General features: G+C 45.2%; 1 protein-coding gene across 1 annotated transcript in view; it reads left to right on the top strand.

Annotated features, from left to right (window-relative positions):
• The window catches only part of TXLNB (taxilin beta), a 148,102-nt gene extending 135,166 nt beyond the window's left edge, over positions 1-12,936 (top strand). Inside the window, exon 9 of the mRNA XM_082249934.1 lies at positions 11,788-12,936. Coding sequence (XP_082106060.1) covers positions 11,788-12,252 — 465 coding nt within the window. The 3' untranslated portion in view covers positions 12,253-12,936. The remainder of the gene's footprint in view (positions 1-11,787) is intronic.
• The last annotated feature ends 6,803 nt before the right edge of the window (positions 12,937-19,739 follow it).

The following is a 19,739-nucleotide window of genomic DNA, read 5'->3' as shown; positions in this document are numbered from 1 at the left end:
TTTCAGGAATTCATCAACGATGTTTTCCGTGACCTGTTGCAGCAGTGTGTGGTGGTCTATTTGGATGACATCTTGGTATATTCTGAGTCCATGGAGACCCACATTCTGGATGTCAAACGAGTGTTGCAACGGTTACGAGAGAACAAGCTGTTCGGTAAGCTTGAGAAATGCGAATTTCACCGATCCCAGGTAACCTTCTTAGGTTACATCATTTCCGCTGAGGGGTTCTCCATGGATCCTGAGAAGGTTTCGGCTGTCTTACAGTGGCCCCAGCCCAGTGGTCTTCGCTCCCTGCAGCGCTTTTTGGGCTTCGCCAATTATTATCGGAAGTTCATGAGGGACTTTTCCGTGCTAGCCAAGCCTCTCACGGATCTGACCAGGAAGGGCAGTAATTCCCAGGTCTGGCCGCCCGAGGCCATCCAAGCTTTTGAGGCTCTAAAGTCCGCCTTTGTGTCAGCTCCGATTCTGTCGCATCCCAACCCTGGGTTGCCCTTTGTCCTCGAGGTGGACGCGTCTGAGACGGGAGTAGGCGCCCTTCTGTCTCAGCGTAGAACACCAGAGGGTCCTCTGCTTCCTTGTGGGTTTTACTCCCGGAAACTGTCTTCCGCGGAGTGCAACTACCAGATTGGTGACAGGGAGTTATTGGCCATCGTGCAGGCTCTTAAAGAATGGAGACACTTGCTCGAGGGTTCGGTGGTTCCGGTCCTCATCCTGACGCACCACAAGAATCTGACCTACCTCTCTGAGGCCAAGAGATTGACACCACGTCAGGCCAGATGGGCTCTGTTCTTGTCACGTTTTAATTACGTGGTCTCCTACCTACCCGGTTCCAAGAACATCAGGGCGGATGCCTTATCAGGGCAGTACTCCGACCTGTCCAGGGAGGAGTCTATTCCGACTTCGGTCATACCTCCGAATCAGATCCTGGCCGCCATTCGCACCAGCCTGACCTCTCCCCTGGGTGAGCAGATTTTGGCGGCTCAATCTGGTGCTCCCTCTGGGAGACCCAACGGCAGATGTTTTGTGCCTGAGGAGTTGCGCACTCGGTTGTTGCGAACCTACCATAACTCCAAGACCGCGGGGCATCCTGGAAAGAATCAGCTGTCCTGGGCTGTTTCACGTCTGTTCTGGTGGCCTTCCCTACGTTCCGACATCGCCGCATATGTAGCGGCATGCTCCGTTTGTGCCCAGAGTAAGTCTCCTCGGCACCTTCCGTTGGGCCTTCTGCAACCCTTAGCCACCGGGGAGCGCCCATGGTCACACCTGGGGATGGATTTCATTGTGGACCTCCCTGCATCCCGAGGCCATACGGTCATTCTCATGATTGTGGATCGGTTTTCCAAAATGTGCCACTGTGTTCCTCTCAAGAAGTTACCCTCTGCACAGGAGTTGGCCACGATTTTTGCCAGGGAGGTCTTCCGGTTGCACGGTTTGCCCAAGGAGATTGTGTCGGATCGTGGGAGTCAGTTTGTGTCCAGGTTCTGGCGCGCCTTTTGCTCCCAGTTGGGGATTCATCTCTCCTTCTCCTCGGCCTACCACCCTCAGTCCAATGGGGCCGCAGAACGATCCAATCAGGCCTTGGAGCAATTCCTTCGTTGCTATGTCTCCGATCACCAAGACAATTGGGTTGACCTCCTGCCTTGGGCTGAGTTTGCCAGGAACACGGCGGTGAACTCTTCCTCTGGGACGTCTCCCTTCATGGCCAACTATGGGTTCCAACCTGCCGTGTTACCGGAGGTATTCTCTCCCCAGGATATTCCGGCTGTGGAGGATCACCTTTCCGTCCTACGTGCTTCTTGGGTACAGATCCAGAGGTCCCTTGAGGTCTCTGCGCAGCGCCAGAGACTCCAGGCTGATCGCAGACGAGCGCCTGCTCCTTCCTACCAGGCCGGAGACCGTGTATGGTTGTCCACCCGCAACCTCAACCTTCGAGTGCCCACTCCCAAGCTGGCGCCTCGCTTTGTTGGTCCCTTCCGAGTGCTTCGCAGGGTAAACCCTGTAGCCTATGCCCTTGCGCTTCCTCCTGGCATGCGGATCTCCAACGTGTTTCATGTCTCCCTGTTGAAGCCACTGGTGTGTAATCGTTTCACTTCCTCGGTTCCTCGGCCTCGTCCGGTCCGAGTGGGCAATCGTGAGGAGTATGAGGTGAGCAATATCCTGGACTCACGCCTGGTCCGCGGTCGGGTGCAGTTTTTGGTTCATTGGCGTGGTTATGGTCCAGAGGAGCGTTCCTGGGTTCCCTCCGCAGATGTCCATGCTCCTGCCTTGCTCCGAGCCTTCCACGCACGCTTCCCTCAGAAACCGTTCTTTGCTCCGCGGAGGAGGGGCCCTTGAGGGGGAGGTACTGTCATGGTCTTACCTTCTTGCTGTTCTCCTTCGTTTGACATGTGCTGGCGGCCATCTTGGTTTCTGGGTTTCTTGTAGCCTCCCACCCTGCGGCTCCTCCTTCCCACTGGGAGGAGCTGGATGCCTAGCTCATATATATAGGAGGTCTGTGGCTTCAGTTCCCTGCTTGGTCCCCCTGTGTTCACATGCTTCTAGACTGCTGCTGCTTCTGGTTCCTGTTCCTGGCTTCGTCTGACTACCCTGCTGGTTCCTGATCCTGGCTTCGTCTGACTACCCTGTTGGTTCCTGATCCTGGCTTCGTCTGACTACCCTGTTGGTTCCTGACCCCTGGCTTCGCAAAAGACTCTGCATCAGTTTCGCCATCCGTTTGGACTTTTGCTTTACAGCTTGTTTTTCAATAAAGCTTTCTTATTTTCACTTATCTGTTGTTGTACGTCTGGTTCATGGTTCCGTGACACCCTGTATGAGTTGACCTAGTGCACGTTGCTGCTACCCTGACCAAGTCCCAAAGCCAACAAGCTAAAGAGTTTCTGCAGAGAAACAAAGAAACGTTTTCAGGATTGCTGTGTCTAACCAACATAATTGAGCATGACATTGTTACAGAGCCCAATGTAAAAATCTGCTTAAAGCCCTATTGCATCCCAGAAGCATATAGGAAAGCAGTGTCTGAAGAGGTAAAAAGAATGCTGGAACTTGACGTCATTGAGGAATCGCAGAGTGAATGGTCAAGTCCTATCGTTCTGGTACCAAAACTCAACGGCACTCTGCGATTTTGCAATGATTTCAGAAAACTTAATGAAGTCTCAAAATTTGATGCATATCCGATGCCAAGGGTAAACTAATTGATTGAGAGGTTGGGTCCCGTCCGATATATTACCACATTGGACCTTACAAAAGGGTATTGGCAGATTCCCCTCATCCTCATCAAGGAAGCCAGGGAAAAAACAGCTTTTTCCACTCCAGAAGGCCACTGGCAATATTATAGATGCCAGCCCCAGCCACATTCCAAAGGTCTATAGACAAAGCATGGACAATACGCTTCAGTATATCTGGATGACCTCATCATTTTCAGTACTGATTGAGAGTCCCATCTATCTCGGGTCCAGGCAGTCCAAGACTCTTTCAAAAGAGCAGGGTTTACCGTAAATCCAGAGAAGCCGGCTGTTGGGAAGGAGGAAGCAAAGTACCTAGGGTACATTGTGGGTAGGGGTCTAGTAAAGCCTCAGATGAACAAGGTAGAAGCCATCCAGAACTGGCCTTGCCCCCTAACAAAAAAACAGGTCAGGGCCTTTCTGGGCATAGTCGGCTACTACGAAGGTTCGTCCCCAACTTTGCTACTATTGCAGCCCCATTGACGGATCTGACAAAAGGGAGGAAGTCCGTGATGATAACATGGAATGCAGAGGCCAAGGAAGCTTTTCAGAAGCTTAAAACCACATTGTGTGAGCATCCGGTGCTAGTAGCCCCGGATTTTTCCAAAGAATTTGTAGTACAGACGGATGCCTTAAAATGCTGGACTGGGTGCAATCTTGTCGCAAGTGGTCAATGTGGAAGAGCAACCTGTAGTTTTTCTCAGTATAAAACTGACGGCGGCAGAAAAAAACTACACTGTGGTGGAGCGGGACTGTCTCACCATCAAGTGGGCACTGGACTCTCTGCGCTACTTCCTGCTGGGTCGGAAGTTTCACCTGGTGTCTGACAATGCCCCGTTGACCTGGATGTGACAAAACAAGCAGACCAATGCCAGGGTGACGAGGTGGATCCTGTCCATCCAGGAATTCAATTTTGTGGTAGAGCATCGGCCCGGGAGACAGCATCAGAATGACGATGCGCTCTCCTGAGTGCAGTGTATGGTGTCTGATAGTGCCTTCAACACCTACGCGTATGGGGGTATGTAAAGATTACCAAGGTTGGATCCTGGACAGGTGTTACATAGCACCAATATTTGGGCTGTGGTCCCTTTAAGGGAAGTGTAGGGTTTACAGGAAGGCAAGGGTTAAGCTGTCCCCAGAGAGACCAGCTCTTAAAGACAGGAAGTTGTGTCAGTGGGTGTGGGGAGTAGGAGCTGGTTAAACACCTGGGAGACTGAGCTGGTGAAACAAGTGTTTGTGTGCTGCATGGTGGTTGGAGACAACCTGCTACCTGGGACTGCTTACCTGGGGTAAACCCCCACCAGAAGGTGGTATTGTATTATATTTGCTATTTATGCTGAAGTTAAGCGGACTTTTATGTTATGCTTGTTTTTGGACTTTTTGCTGTTGGAAGCCTTATTTCTGTTGTGGAAAAAAATAAACCACTTTTGCTTTAAATTTACCCGGCTTGTGCATGTGATCCCTTGGAGCTATCATCTCAAATATTACAGTGGATAGTAAGTTCAGTCAGTTTAGTGCAGTTAGTGTAGTGTACAGGGATACTTCTCTTTACATAGTTACATAGTAGTTGAGGTTGAATAAAGACATTAGTCCATTCAGTTCAACCTGTGTAGGTGTGTGTGGACGTATTCATTTCCCATACCCTTGAATGTTTTGATCTTGGAAATGTATGTCCAAGAGTCTTTTAAAAGTAGCCATACTCCCCGCAGTTACTACCATTTGTGGAAGCGAGTTCCACAACCTTATTGCCCTTACTGTAAAAAACCCTTTGCGTAGCCTGAGGTTAAATCGCTTTTCCTCTAATCGCATTAAATGGTCTTGTGTTCCCTTGCACTTCTTGCGACTGAATAGTTTTTTTCTATGCTAAGATCCCCGTTCAGGTATTTGTAAATCACTATCATGTCCCCTCTCAGGCATCTCTTCTCTAGGGAGAATAAATCGAGTGTTTGCAAACGCTCCTCATAATTTAGGTCCTCCAATCCCCTAATTAGCTTAGTCGCCCTTCTTTGGACTCTTTCCAGTTCCAGCACATCCTTTCTGAGGGTTGGCGACCAGAACTGGACAGAATAATCCAGGTGTGGCCGGACCAGAGTTTTATAAAGTGGTAGGATTATACATTTATCTCTGGAATATATCCCCTTCCTTATGCATGCCAATATTCTGCTGGCTTTGGCAGCTGCAGGTTGACATTGCATGCTATTGCTTAGTCTATCTTCTACTAAGACTCCCAAATCTTTCTCCATTCTTGAATACCTTACACTTCTCCACATTAAAGCTCATTTGCCACATAGTTGCCCACTCTGTTATTTTGTTCAGGTCATTCTGTAAGATTTCTGCATCGTGATGTGAAGTTATTGCCCTGCTTAACTTTGTGTCGTCTGCAAAAACTGAGATTGAGCTAACAAGCCCGTCCTCGATGCTATTTATGAATAGATTGAACAAAATTGGTCCCAGGACTGAGCCTTGGGGCACCCCACTTATCACTCCAGACCAGTCTGAGTACGTGTTATTTATTACCACCCTTTGGACACGCCCCTTTAACCAGTTTTCTATCCAAGAGCAAACCTTGTGGTCTAAGCCTGCAGACCTTATTTTGTAAATTAATCGTTTGTGGGGGACTGTATCGAATGTTTTAGCAAAATCTAGATACACCAAATCCACAGGTCTCCCTCTATCTAGCTCAAAGCTCACCTCCTCGTAGAATGTTAACAGATTGGTCTGACAAGAACGTCCTTTTGAAAACCCTGTGCTGATTACTGCTGATGATACTGTTGACTTTAGCAAATTCTTGGATATAGTCCTTTATCATCCTTTCCAGTAATTTACATACTATTGACGCCAGGCTGACCATCCTATAATTGCCTGGGATATGCCTCTGCCCTTTTTTGAATATTGGTATCACGTTAGCTTTCCTCCAGTCACCTGGTACAGTTCCTGTCAAAATACTATCTGCAAAGATCATAAACAGTGGTCTAGATATAACCTTACTTAGTTCTTTGAGTACTCTCGGATGCACGCAATCCAGTCCTGGTGATTTATTTGTGTTAATGTTATCAAGCCTTTTCATGATTTCACCCTCTGTTAGCCATAGCGGCAAGTCCTGTGAAGTACTGCTAACCATACAGTCATGGTCAGTATACCCCTCTATTTCCTGTGTAAAGACTGAGAAGAAGAAAGCATTTAGCACAGTTGCCTTCTCTGTGTCCTCTGTAACCATCCTCCCATCATCGTTAATTATGTGTGCAACATGCTCTGACCTCGTTTTTTTGCTATTGATATATTTAAAGAATTTCTTAGGGTTCCTTTTACTTTCCTCTGCTATATGTCTCTCGAAGTTGATTTTAGCCATTATGATTTCGTATTTACTTTTCTCATTTGCCTCCTTGTATTGCTGGAATGCCGATACTGTGCCCTCTGATTTATATTTCTTGAAGGCCATTTTTTTTCCACTTAATACGTTTTTTAACATTATGGTTTAGCCAGCCAGGTTTGGCTTTGTCTCTTCTAAATGTATTACCCATAGGAATGCACTGCGAGATGCATTTGTTTAATATGTTCCTAAAGCATTCCCATTTTTCCTCCGTGGTCAGTGTTCCTAGGGTTTGGTCTCAGTTTATTTTCTCTATCATTGAGCACAGTTTGGGAAAGTTTGCCCTTCTGAAGTTTAGGGTTCTTATATTTCCCTCTTGCCTTGCTATCTTGTGATTTACGTTAAATGTGATCATCCTGTGATCGCTAGAACCCAAGTTGTCCCGGACTCCTACGTCTGAGATTAGATCTGGGCCATTAGTAATTAATAGATCCAGCACTGCATTCTTTCTAGTAGGAGAATCCACCAACTGAGACATGTAGTTGTCCTGTAAGATATTCATGAAGAGACGGGCCTTTAGTGAGTGTGCAGTCCCCTCTTCTCAGTCAATGTCAGGATAATTTAGGTCCCCCAATATGATGACTGGCCCCAGCTTTGCTGCGTTACCCAACAGTGATAGAAATTCCAGCTCAACCTCCTCCGTTTGGTTGGGCGGCCTATAACATACCCCCACTATTACTTTCCCCTTTACGTCTTCCCTATGGAGTTCTACCCATTTGGATTCTAACTCCGTACTCATCCCTTCCATAATGTCACTCCTCTCTACCACCCTTACATTATTTTTGACATAGAAACATACCCCTCCCCCTCTTTTTTCTTCCCTGTCCTTCTGATACACAGAGTACCCTTGGATATTGGCCAGCCAGTCCTGTGAGGGGTCGAACCAAGTTTCTGTTATTCCCACAAGGTCTATGTCCTCCTCATGTATTAACAGTTCCAACACATCCATTTTATTAGCTAGGATCCTGGCATTTGCATATACCCCTCCTAGTTTTGTAGAAGTGGATAGAGAATTGTACTTAAGTTTATTCCTGTTTGGTCTAAGGTTTGTCCGCACAGATCCCCCCAGTGGTTTTCGCTACGGTTCTACTGTCGCTGCTGACCCCATTAATACCTTCTGTCCTTTGCTCCCTACTAACTGACTCTACCTCTGAGCCCTCCCCCCCAACACCTAGTTTAAAAGCCCCTCCAACTTTGTGGCCATCTTTCTCCCCAATAGAGCTGTACCATCCCCATTAAGGTGCAGCCCGTCCTTACTAAAGAGCCGGTAGCCGACCTTTTAAAATGTATGGATATGTTGTACTCCTGGGTCCCCTCTCGGTGCTCCCCACGTTTTGTGTCCCTGTCACTTATACTTTGGGAGCAGTGCCATGCTAAGCTGTCCAATATTTCCCAGACACACCAATGTTAGAGGGGGAGCAGTGCATTGGCTCCTGCTGCTGTCAGTCAAATCTTGTGAGAAGGGAGTGGGGGCATGGTCGAACCACACTGTGTGTGTGTGTCCTGGCTCGGGAGTGACCCAGCATGAGCTTGTAGGGAGAAGATGTGGACAGCACCAGCAGGGGATCGGTAAAGAAGCGGTAAGGGGCTGCTCTGAGCAAAATCTTTGTACAGAGCAGGAAAGTATGACATCTTTAGTTTAATTGAGAGAAAAAAACTTTTACAACCTCACTAATATTTTGAGAGTGTGCATATATATATATTTATAGATAGATAGATAGATAGATAGATAGATAGATAGATAGATAGATAGATAGATAGATAGATAGATAGATAGATAGATAGATAGATAGATAGATAGATAGATAGATAGTTAGATAGATAGATAGATACACACAAATGATGTCAATTAGAAATGCTTTCAGAATTGGAATGTGTTAATATTTTATTTTTATCAATCAACAAAATGGAAAGTAAATGAACAAAAGAGAAATCCAAATCAAAACGATATTTGGTGTGACCACCCTTTGCCTTCAAAACAGCATCAATTCTTCATTTCTTCTAGGTACACCTAAAGGAACTCCACAGGTAGGTTGTTCTAAACATCTTGGAGAACTAACCACAGATCTTCTGTGGATTTAGGCTGCCTTAATCCTTCTGCCTCTACATGTAATCCCAGACAGACTCAATGATGTTGAGATCAGGGCTCTGTGGGGGCCAAACCATCACTTTCAGGACTCTTTGTTCTTCTTTACAGTGAAGATAGTGCCTTCCTGATGGTATGGCACGATGGATAAGTATCTGCCTGTAATTCTCAGCACTGAGGACACCACCTGATCCTAACCAAAGCTCCAACTCCAATTGCTGAAATGCAGCCCCAAACATGCAAGGAACCTCCACTGTGCTTCAGTGTTGCCTGCAGACACTCTTTATTGTACCATTCTCCAGCCCTTTGCAAACAAACTGCCTCTTGCTACAGACAAATATTACAAATTTTGACTCATCAGACCAGATTACCTGCTGCCATTTTTCTGCACTCCATTTCCTATGTTTTCGTACACAGTTGAATTGCTTAGCCTTTTTTCCATGTCAATACACGAAAACTTAGGAATTGAGGTGCAGAAAAATGGCAGCAAGTGCTCTGGACTGAAGAACTTGTTCATTTCCCAAAGAGACAGTAATCAGAATTTCTTAGCTGACTGTAATCTCTCCATGTACAGTGTGACAGCTTTCCCTATGCTTTCTCTGCAACAGATTCTAATTCATATACACTATAGTTTCTCTAAGCCGCGTCACTCTTTATAGTAAGGGTACTATCTTAACCAAAAGTCCACTTGTTGGCCCTGCTAAGCCTGCTGGTCATGGTTCAAATGCCATGCAGCGCATTTTGGTTAGAAAAAACTCTGCCGGATGAATCTGCCCAACAATTTGCAGAGACTTCTAATCTTGAACCTGCGGGACTCACCTTGGAACCCATGGTAGTGGTGAACCAGAACCTCATCCCAAGTAAAAAAAAACAATCTTAACAGAATCAGCTGTGTAGCAGGTATGAGGCTGGGTGAGGAAAAGCCATGCATTACTAACAAGTTGAGGCCGCTTGAAAAAATGTAAGAGTAAAACATTTAGCCCAATGGTAGGGCTGGGCACATCCACAAGATACAGGGTAGTCTTACTGCACCAATAAGGTCTTTTACAGACATACATTTCAAGGAATATAGGTGTTTCCAGATGTGTTGTCAAATTCTTCTGCTGAAGCACAAAGAAACAGGCAACAATGAAGACCAAAAACACACTGGACAGCTTAGGAAACTGAGTGCAACAGATGACAGAGACATCCTGCTGATTTTCCCTTTCCTTAAAGATGTCCAGGTGCACCTTTAAATCAGTCTTGACAAAAGCCAATAAAATCTTGACACACCCTGAAGTGGTCCCCATGGAAGACTTGTGGCTAAAAAGCCATACCTCAACGTGAAAACAAGGCCAAGTGACTCACATATGCATGAAACTGCTGTAAAAAAACATCAGCAGGTGTTTTGGATGGATGGGCCCAAATTTGATTGGTTGTAAAAGAAAGAAATCTGTTCACTACCTGGAGAGTGGTACAAAGATGTCCACAGGAAACAGTGAAGCATGGTGGAGGGGCCTTGTAGGTTTCAGACTGCAATTCTGCACATGCAGTTGAGGATTAGGGCAGAATGAATAGTCTCCTCAATGCTAAACAGTACATGCAGATATTTATCCATTACGCAATACCATTAGGTTTTGCTTAACACTGCATACTAGATGCCCTTTAAAGATCTACAATAAATGCACTTTGAAAAATATAGAGCTCATCTGCAAAACATATTTTTCCCTCTCAGCAAAACTGAAGTTTCATTCTGAGTGCCTTTTATTGTCTCTCTACTGAAAGAAGGGGGTCTTTTGGAAATGGATTTTCTACACACCTGTAGCAGAATTCCCAGCCGTTTTGCTGGATATGGGTCCGCCAGGGTTACCGCTAGCAACAGCAGCACAGTTAGGCATATTCTCCAAGTGTGAGCACTGAGACAAGAATCAGTCCAGTATCTTTGGGTTTTTAGGTTTATTGAGAACTTGGATGGGAGAAGGGATGAGTGGGATACTCTTTTGGCTCAACTATGCACAATATTAGGGGCACAACTTATAAAATGCCTGCTGACGCTGACTTGACACTGGCTGAATGCCGGTTGGCGCTAATGAACGCTGACTTGCGGTCTGTTAGCACTGAAACGACTCCTGTCACTTTCTTGTGGCACAAAGTCCTTGTAGAAGCTCCATTAACACTTTCCTTTGAGGTAGCTACTTGTACATCTGCTGCAACGCTTAACACTTCAGGGCCCGCACCGGCGCCCCCTTTACACACACACTTCTCTTCAGGGCTTAGACTCTGGCACCCCCTTTCTAAGCCTCCTCCTGGTAAGCTGGCTCCTGGATCCCTCTGACCTTCAGGACCAGTCCCCTATCCTAGGCAGACCCCTGGGCAGTTTACAGTACTCACGACACTTCTTTCCTGGAAACTTCTGCCCCAGCAGCTACACTCGGTCTACAGCACACTGGATCCCGCTCTGCAGCTCTGTCCTCTAGGCCAAACACCAAGGACACCTTTCCTGATGCTGACAGGGGGAGAGACAGCCGTCACCCTCCTCCTGGGACTCTGCTTCCCGCCAAAGACGCTCTGTCATGTGCTCCCCTCAGACTTATATCCCCTCCCAGGATGCACTGCGGCAGATTCTGCCCTCTGGGGTAGATACAAGCCCTGGTGTGCTATTGGCCAGGTTTCCCTCCACTGTCCAATGAGAGCCCTCATTGGACACAGTGGGGAGACTCCCCAGGCTCAACAGGCACACCTGAGAACACATGACAGCCTAGCTGAACAATCAAGGCCCCCCTGATAAGCAGACAGGGACACCCATATACTTTTCCTAGCACCTACCTAGGAGGGTGCTAAACACCATTGAAAAATCTTTGTTTAACTATTAAAAGAAAATTGTCTGGTGGTGGAAATGCTTTGTTCAGATTGACCTGTTTTACGTATTTTTACTTTTTTCTAAACTAGACACATACGCTGTACAATGTAAGAAAAATATGTCTAGCTTATTATATGTAGTATAATCATCCCTTTATGAGTGCATAGCAGAAACCTTGGCAGGCAGGTTATTTTTTTTCCAATAGATAAGTTGTATTATTTGCTTAAATAAAGCTTGTTTATCTCTATTGACCTATTTCTTTTTGTTACTACAGAAAGCTCTGAAGGCTAAAGAATATGACTGCTTTGTGGTAAAAATTGAGAGGCTGGAAAAGCTTTGCAGAGCACTGCAGGAAGAAAGAATGGAACTATATAGGAGAATTAAAGAAGCCAAGACACAGGATAATGATGAGGTGGATGAAGATGAGGATGTGGCTGATGATAAGGACCCTGACACTGCTGCACAAGATGAAAGTTCTACTGTAGAGCTTTCTGGAATAGATGAAAAAATCATCAAAGATCTAGAAACCGCTTTTATGGTGACCCACTGTTTGGAGGAGACAGCAGAAGAAAGCAATCTTGAATGTCCACAATCAGATGCCAGCAAATTGGCTACCTCAGTTGAACAGCCTGCAGAGCCATTAGAAGGTGCAGCCTGTCCAGAGGTGACAATACAGAATCCATCAAAGGCTGAATCACAACAAGCTTCGGAGCATAATGACATGGAAGACGTAGACTAGATTTTAACTGTAGCACAGACAAAAAAGGGGCATTTTCAGCCCACAAACTTTGCAGGTACACAATGCATTTATTTTAGCAACTTTCTTTTAAATCAGAGATGTGAATTAGATTACAAAAATATCTGTGGCTGTATGTATCCTCAAAAAATAGGTCTAATAGAAATTTGAAAAGAAGTGGCCAAGAAGGGGCTTGGGTAACTATTAGGTCACGGTATTTCAATGTAAATAGCCCCCTGTACAGTTAATGAATTCACCTAAGACCCATCTTTGAGTTCCATATTTAAGCAAACACTTTGCCTAATATCTTCCCCCTGTAAGGGGAAGCCTGCTTCATCTCTGTAAGGTACACGATGCCCACTGAGCTACTTACGCAGCCATGCTTACTCTTCTCCCTAGAGCATGTGGACAGGGCTATGCTGTCAGTCACAATGCCGGTAAGAGGAACCAGGTGTGGACAGCACTGACTGACAGTGAGAGGGCGGTTGTCAGCATCAATAATGGTGACTGCTCTACTCCTAAATGTGCACAAGTATGCAATGCCTGAACAGGTCAACAACACTGAAGCAATTTAACTGCAGGGGAATCAATGTTGTCACCCTGTTTGAAGAAGGCCTGACTAATGACAGGTTCACCACGTATGTAAACCTTGATGGAAACCAATAATAAACTCTGTAGGGAGCTAGATTTTAACCACTTTACCACCGGAGCATTTTGCTGTCTTACGTCTGGGCCACTTTTTGCGATTCGGCACTGTGCGAATTTAACTGACAATTGCGCGGTCGTGCGACGCCGTACCCAAACTAAATTTACGTCCTTTTTTTCCCACAAACAGAGCTTTCTTTTGGTGGTATTTGGTCACCTGTGCGAGTTTTACTTTTTGCGCTATAAACAAAAAAATAGCATAAATTTTGAAAAAATAACAATATTTTTCACATTTTTTATATGAAATTCCCCCCCAAAAAAATGTAAAAATCAAAATTTTTTAAATTTTTGGCCAATTTGTTTTCTGCTACCTATGTTTGGTAAAAAAAAAATCACAATAAGCGTATTTTGATTGGTTTGCGCAAAAGTTATTGCGTTTACTAACTAAGGGAAAGATTTCTGTCATTTTTGGTGTTTTTTTTTTTTTAAAGAGTAATGGCGACGATCTGCGATTTTTTTTGCGGGACTGCGACAATGCGGCGGACAGATCGAACCCTTGACTGACATTTTTGACACTTTTGGGGGTACCAGTGACATTACTGCAGTAATCAGTGATCAGTAATTCAGCTATGCTGAACCCTGCAATCTGACCCTGCCTGTCACTTAGGAGATCCGCCCGCTTGTGTTTACACAAGCGGGCGGATCTCCACACTCGATTCCCCGACGATCGGGGAAGAGCAGTGGTGATAGCCGCTGCTCCTCCCCTGGCCCGACCTCCGCTGTGACTGAATGCAGCGGGAGCGAGCCTCCGGCGGCGCGCGAGCCCCTGGCGCCGCTGAGAAAGGGGAGTGTCTGGCGACGTAGGTCTATGTCGCCAGACGATAACAAACCACTTTGCCGCAGTAGATCTCTAGTGAGCAGACGACAAGAGGTTAAAGAGATGGTTAATCTAAAACTTTTTCTCAGTAGCCTATACTTCTATTTTAAAGAGCAACTCAAACAAAAACAGGGGCAATCTCCCCCTACCCCTAGCAGGGCCATGATGGGATTGCTTGTTGTTACAAGCCAGTGCGTTCCCCATATATATATTTGTTTAGATCATCCACTGAAGAACTCTTGGCCAAAATAATGGTCTTCCATTATTTTGGCCAAGAGTTCTTCAGTGGAACCAGAGTTCCAAAAAGAAGCAGAAATATATAGCCAAAAAAAAAACTGCAAAGAACATCTTACATTTTAGTTTACTGTTTTTTCCAGAAAAAGTACCTTTCCCCATTTCAAAGAGGGTGGGTTTAAAAGAAAAAAGGCCACAATAATGAAAATATATGGACAATATGAGAAGATTTTGACCATCACACCTGCATGAGCTTTTTCAACTTCCCATTTTCTGGGAATTACTGGAGTTGTTCCCCTACCCTTCCCATTTTGAAACTATAACAACCTCTTCTTTTCTGGGTAGACATTCGATAAGATTTTGGGGTTTGTGTCACCCATTCAGCCAAAAGAGCATTTGTGAGGTCAGGCACTGATGTTTTGCTCCAATTAATTTCAAAGATGTTAAAGAGTGGTTTCACACAGTTGCACACAGCTCAATCTAGCAGGGGATCTATAGGCATATTCCCTGATGAATAAGAGCAGAACATAATGGATGTCTCCTTTGTGACTTCAGTGCCCATTCTGTTTTTTTTTCCACATTTTGACAGCAGACTGTAGAGGACCAGTGTTGGATCTCTGGACTGCCGAGTGTAAACAAACCTGCGTCCTTTTATATCAGGCTACCTCTGATCGCAGTTGCTTCTCTTATTTTTTCTGGACCTCAACAGACTTGGAGGTAGACAGATGTAAATGAACATAAGTTCTGATCAGGTTCGCCTGAAAAACTAAATGGCAGATCTGATGGTAAAGTCCAGGTGGAAGGGCACCAATAAGGTTGGGGTCATGGGTCTGTGCAGGAAATTTCATAGCTATGTGCTTGATTTTATGCACCTGTTAACAATAAGTGTTCCTACTAAACTCAATCATTTGGAAGGGTGTCTACATATCTTTGCCCATATGGTGTATATACAAATTAGGTAAATACGTTTCAGAAGCAGTGTGACCATAAAAAAATGAATGGCACTACAGACAGTGAAGAGAATACAAATACTGTAAATTATCAAAATTCAAGCAATCTCTGAGATGTAAGTCTGCACTAGTATAACAATTAAGAGTGGATATTTAGATTATTATACATGTCAATGACTGCTTCTCTTAACAGTATTAACTAAAGGCAAAACATGGGGTGGAGAGGGGTTAGAAGGTTGTCTGTACCCCCCATTAATGAGATTCATCTTCTCTATTTGTCCTGCCAACCGTTATCATTTAGAGCTAAAGTTAATAGAAAATCCCACATTTTTGGTTGTCCCCTGAAGAGTAATAGAGGGGAAATCTTCCATTAGGACTGGTTCTGGTGACACCTTGGGATTCCTATGGGATAGAAATTGAAGGGAAAATGAAAACTTACAAGGGTTATAACCTTCCTTTACTCTAAAGAGTTTTGCCTTTAGTTCTACTTTAAGATGTTTCTTCTCCTTCATCATTTGAAATTATTTAAAAACACAACAACGGAAGGTAGAGTTTTTATTATATCAATGTTCTTTTACCTTGTTGCCTACCACTGGGCTATGATATAATCTTTGTAAACAATGACAAAGTTTTTGTTTTTCTCTCATGCAAATAACTAACAAATTAAACATAAAAATTCAAAAATAAAATTTTTGAGCTGATTTTTTAGTGAATAATTGCTTGTGTGTACAGTTTGTAAATCTATATGTACATGGAGATAGCCACATATTCATTAATTATATATACAGTGGGTACGGAAAGTATTCAGACCCCCTTAAATTTTTCACTCTTTGTTATTGTGACGAGACCCTTGCTCGCTCTGTCCGCTCTCCCGACACTCCTCTGTTTCTAGTAAGTCAGCTTGCAGATCACAACGTCTGATGGTTCGGTCAACCAAGGATCCGGGATCCGAACTACAGCTATGTGCCGTCCGGAATCCATTAGAACAAACACCAAGCAAGCTGTATGTAAGTTCAAACAGGAAGACGCTTTATTGGAAGAACACAGCACACTTTTATACAGAATTTGGAACATCCTGCCCCCAACAACCACTTTCCTATTGGTCAATTGTAAAGTACCTGCACTTCCCATTCAGGTCCTCCCCAGACATGCAAATGAGGGCTCGAAAATGAGTCAGTAGTGATTGATCAGATAGCTTGACCAGGAGACCTGACATGCAAATGAGGACTTGAAAATGAGTCAGTAGTGATTGGTCAGATAGCTTTGACCAATGCAAGGAGACAGAAGCCCCAGGGAGCAATCAATGTACACAATAGTCAGACACAGAACAATGGTTCCCTAACGAGCCCTCAATACACATTACTCTGAGTGTCAATACCTCCCTTAGCAGACAACAGGTGAGGTCATTAGCACACCTGACAATAGGTGAATGGGGAGCCACCTTAGACAGTCCGGCTCCTCAGAACTTCCTGGGATGACCATATTAGGAGTGGACTTCCTGCTCAGAAACCTCATGGCAAAGGGAACAATTGACCTTGCTGACAAATATGAAGCAATTCAACCCATCACCCATCTGTCCTTAAATTCCAGTGATGGTGAACACCATCACAGTTATATTGCAGCCATTTGCTAAAATCATTTAAGTTCATTCTTCTTCCTCATGAATGTACACATAGCACCCCATACTGACAGAAAAACACAGAATTGTTGACATTGTTGCAGATTTATTAAAAAAGGAAAACTGAAATATCACATGGTCCTAAGTATTCAGACCCTTTGCTCAGTATTTAGTAGAAGCCCCCTTTTGATCTAATACAGCCAGGAGTCTTTTTGGGAAAGATGCAACAAGTCTTTCACACCTGGATTTGGGGATCCTCTGCCATTCCTCCTTGCAGATCCTCTCCAGTTCTGTCAGGTTGGATGGTAAACGTTGGTGGACAGCCATTTTTAGGTCTCTCCAGAGATTCTCAATTGGGTTTAAGTCAGGGCTCTGGCTGGGCCATTCAAGAACAGTCACGGAGTTGTTGTGAAGCCACTCCTTCGTTATTTTAGCTGTGTGCTTAGGGTCATTGTCTTGTTGGAAGGTAAACCTTCGGCCCAGTCTGAGGTCCAGAGCACTCTGGAGAAGGTTTTTGTCCAGGATATCCCTGTACTTGGCCGCATTCATCTTTCCCTCAATTGCAACCAGTCGTCCTGTCCCTGCAGCTGAAAAACACCCCCACAGCATGATGCTGCCACCACCATGCTTCACTGTTGGGACTGTATTGGACAGGTGATGAGCAGTGCCTGTTTTTTTCCACACATACCGCTTAGAATTCTTACCGCTTAAATCTTCCGGAGGTGAAATAGTTAATAAAAATGGCACAGCATTCCTTAGAAGTGATACTTAACACACACTGTTTAATTTACATTCTTCCTCTGTATGTGGATGATGGCACCGTAAATATTTTTATTAAAAAAAGTACCTTTTTCCTAATCAATATACTGTACAGCTGTCACATGACCAGATATTTCTCAGCCTATCTGCAGGGAAATATAAACAGGAGGAGGGTGTGCTGCTTGTCATATGTTTAAAAATAAAAAAAAACAGCCTTTGGAATACAAAGTAAAAACAAATAAATATGAATGATCTCTTCTAACCACTATTTACGTCGGCAGTCAGCCCCTCACAGGCAGAGTGACGGAGATCTACGTCGCTAGCCTGTGAGGGTCTAGGGAGCGAGCGCGCGCCCCCGGAGGACCCCCCCGCGGACCCCCCCCGCGCGTGTGACCGGTGGACCCGAAGTCCGCCGGTCACTCTGCAATCGTCGCTGCAGAGAAGAAAGTCAGGCGGCTAGTGTAAACAAGCCGCCTGTCATTCTCCCCTGTGTAGAAACAGTGATCACACGGTTCTACTATGTAGGACCATTGATAACTGTTTCTACAGCTCAAGCCACAGCCAATCACAGTTAGAATCACGCCCCTAGGGACACACACAGCCCCTCCCTCTCAAATAAAGTTAACCCCTTCACTACCAGTGTCATTTTGCAGTAACAGTGCATCTGTATAGCACTGATTACTGCAGTAAGGTCACTGGTAACCCCAAAAGTGTCAAAAATGTCAGTCAAGGGTCCGATCTGTCCGCCGCAATGTCGTAGTACCGCGAAAAAAAATTGCAGATCGCCGCCATTACGCGTTAAAAAAAAACAACAAAAATGACAAAAATCTTTCCCTTTGTTAGTAAAAAAATTTTGATTTTTATATTTTTTTGGGGGGGAATTTCATAAAAAAAATGTGAAAAATATTGTTATTTTTGCAAAATTGACACTCTTTTTTTGTTCATAGCGCATGATCAAAAAATTGCACAGGTGATCAAATACCACCAAAAGAAAGTCCTGTTTGTGGGAAAAAAGGACGTCAAATTCGTTTAGGTACAGCATCGCACGACCACGCAATTGTCCGTTAACCACTTGCCTACTGTGCACTTAAACACCCTTCCCATCCAGGCCAATTTTCAGCTTTAAGTGCTGTCACACTTTGACTGACAATTGCGCGGTCATGCTACACTGTACCCATATGAAATTTTTATCATTTTTTTCACACAAATAGAGCTTTCTTTTGGTGGTATTTAATCATCTCTGGGTTTTTCATTTTTTACAAAAAAAAGGAATAAATACAGAAAATTTTGAAAAAAAAAAGTTTTTCTTATTTTCTGCGAGTAAATTTTGAAAATAAATTTTTCTCCTTCACTGATGTGCGCTGATGAGGCGGCACTGATGGGCACTGATAGGCTGCACTGATGAGGTGGCACTTATGGGCACTGATGAGGTGGCACTTATAGGCAATGATGAGGTGGCACTTATGGGCATTGCTGAGGAGGTACTAATATGCCGCACTGATGAGCACTGATAGGCGGCATTGATAGGCGGCACTGATAGGTGGCACTGATAGGTGGCACTGATAGGCGGCACTGCTGGGCACTGAGAGGTGGCACTGAGAGGTGGCACTGCTGGGCACTAAGAGGCGGCACTGACGGGCGGCACTGATGGGCACTGATAGGCGGCAATGATGGGCACTGGCGGATGGCACTGATGGACACTGACGGGTGGCACTGCTGAGCACTGATGGGCGGCACTGATGAGCACTGATGGGCAGCACCATCAGTGCCCACACTCAGTGCCCATAGTGCTGCCAGTCAGTGCTCATCAGTGCCTAGATGAGCAGGCACTGATGGGCACTGACTGGCAGCACTATGGGCACTGATTGTGGGCATTGATGGGGGGCACTGATGGCGGGCACTGTGGGCACTGATGGGGGGGCAATTTGTGTATTTTTTTACCTTTAGTAATCAGGGCACTGGTGATCAGTGCCCTGATTACATTGCTGTGTGTCCCCGGCGCTGTGAGGCTCCCCCTCCTTCCTCCCACTGCAGGCTCTGTGTGAGGAAGGAGCACCAGCGATGAGAGATGATCTCATATGTTTACATATGAGATCATCTCTCATTGGACGGCTTGATCACGTGGTGAATGGCCGCTGTGATTGGCCATTCACCATGATCTGTGATCGGCTGTGTCCAAGGGACACGGCCGACACAGATTCTCCCCGATGCGCGCTCGCGGGAGCGCGCGGGGAGAGTCTTTCTGGGAGGCCGTTTAAAAATGGCCTCCCGAAAATTCAAGTCCGCGCTGCAGTCGTATATAGGCTGTAGCGCGGATGGCAGGTAGTTAAAGTCACACAGTGCCGAATCGCAAAATAGGCCCTGGTCAGGAAGGGGGGAAAATCTTCCGGGGCTTAAGTGGTTAAAA

Source organism: Pelophylax lessonae (assembly GCF_965119305.1).
Source record: "Pelophylax lessonae genome assembly, chromosome: 3".
In the NCBI taxonomy this organism is placed as follows: Eukaryota; Metazoa; Chordata; class Amphibia; order Anura; family Ranidae; genus Pelophylax; species Pelophylax lessonae.
This window is presented reverse-complemented; position numbering and strand designations above follow the sequence as displayed.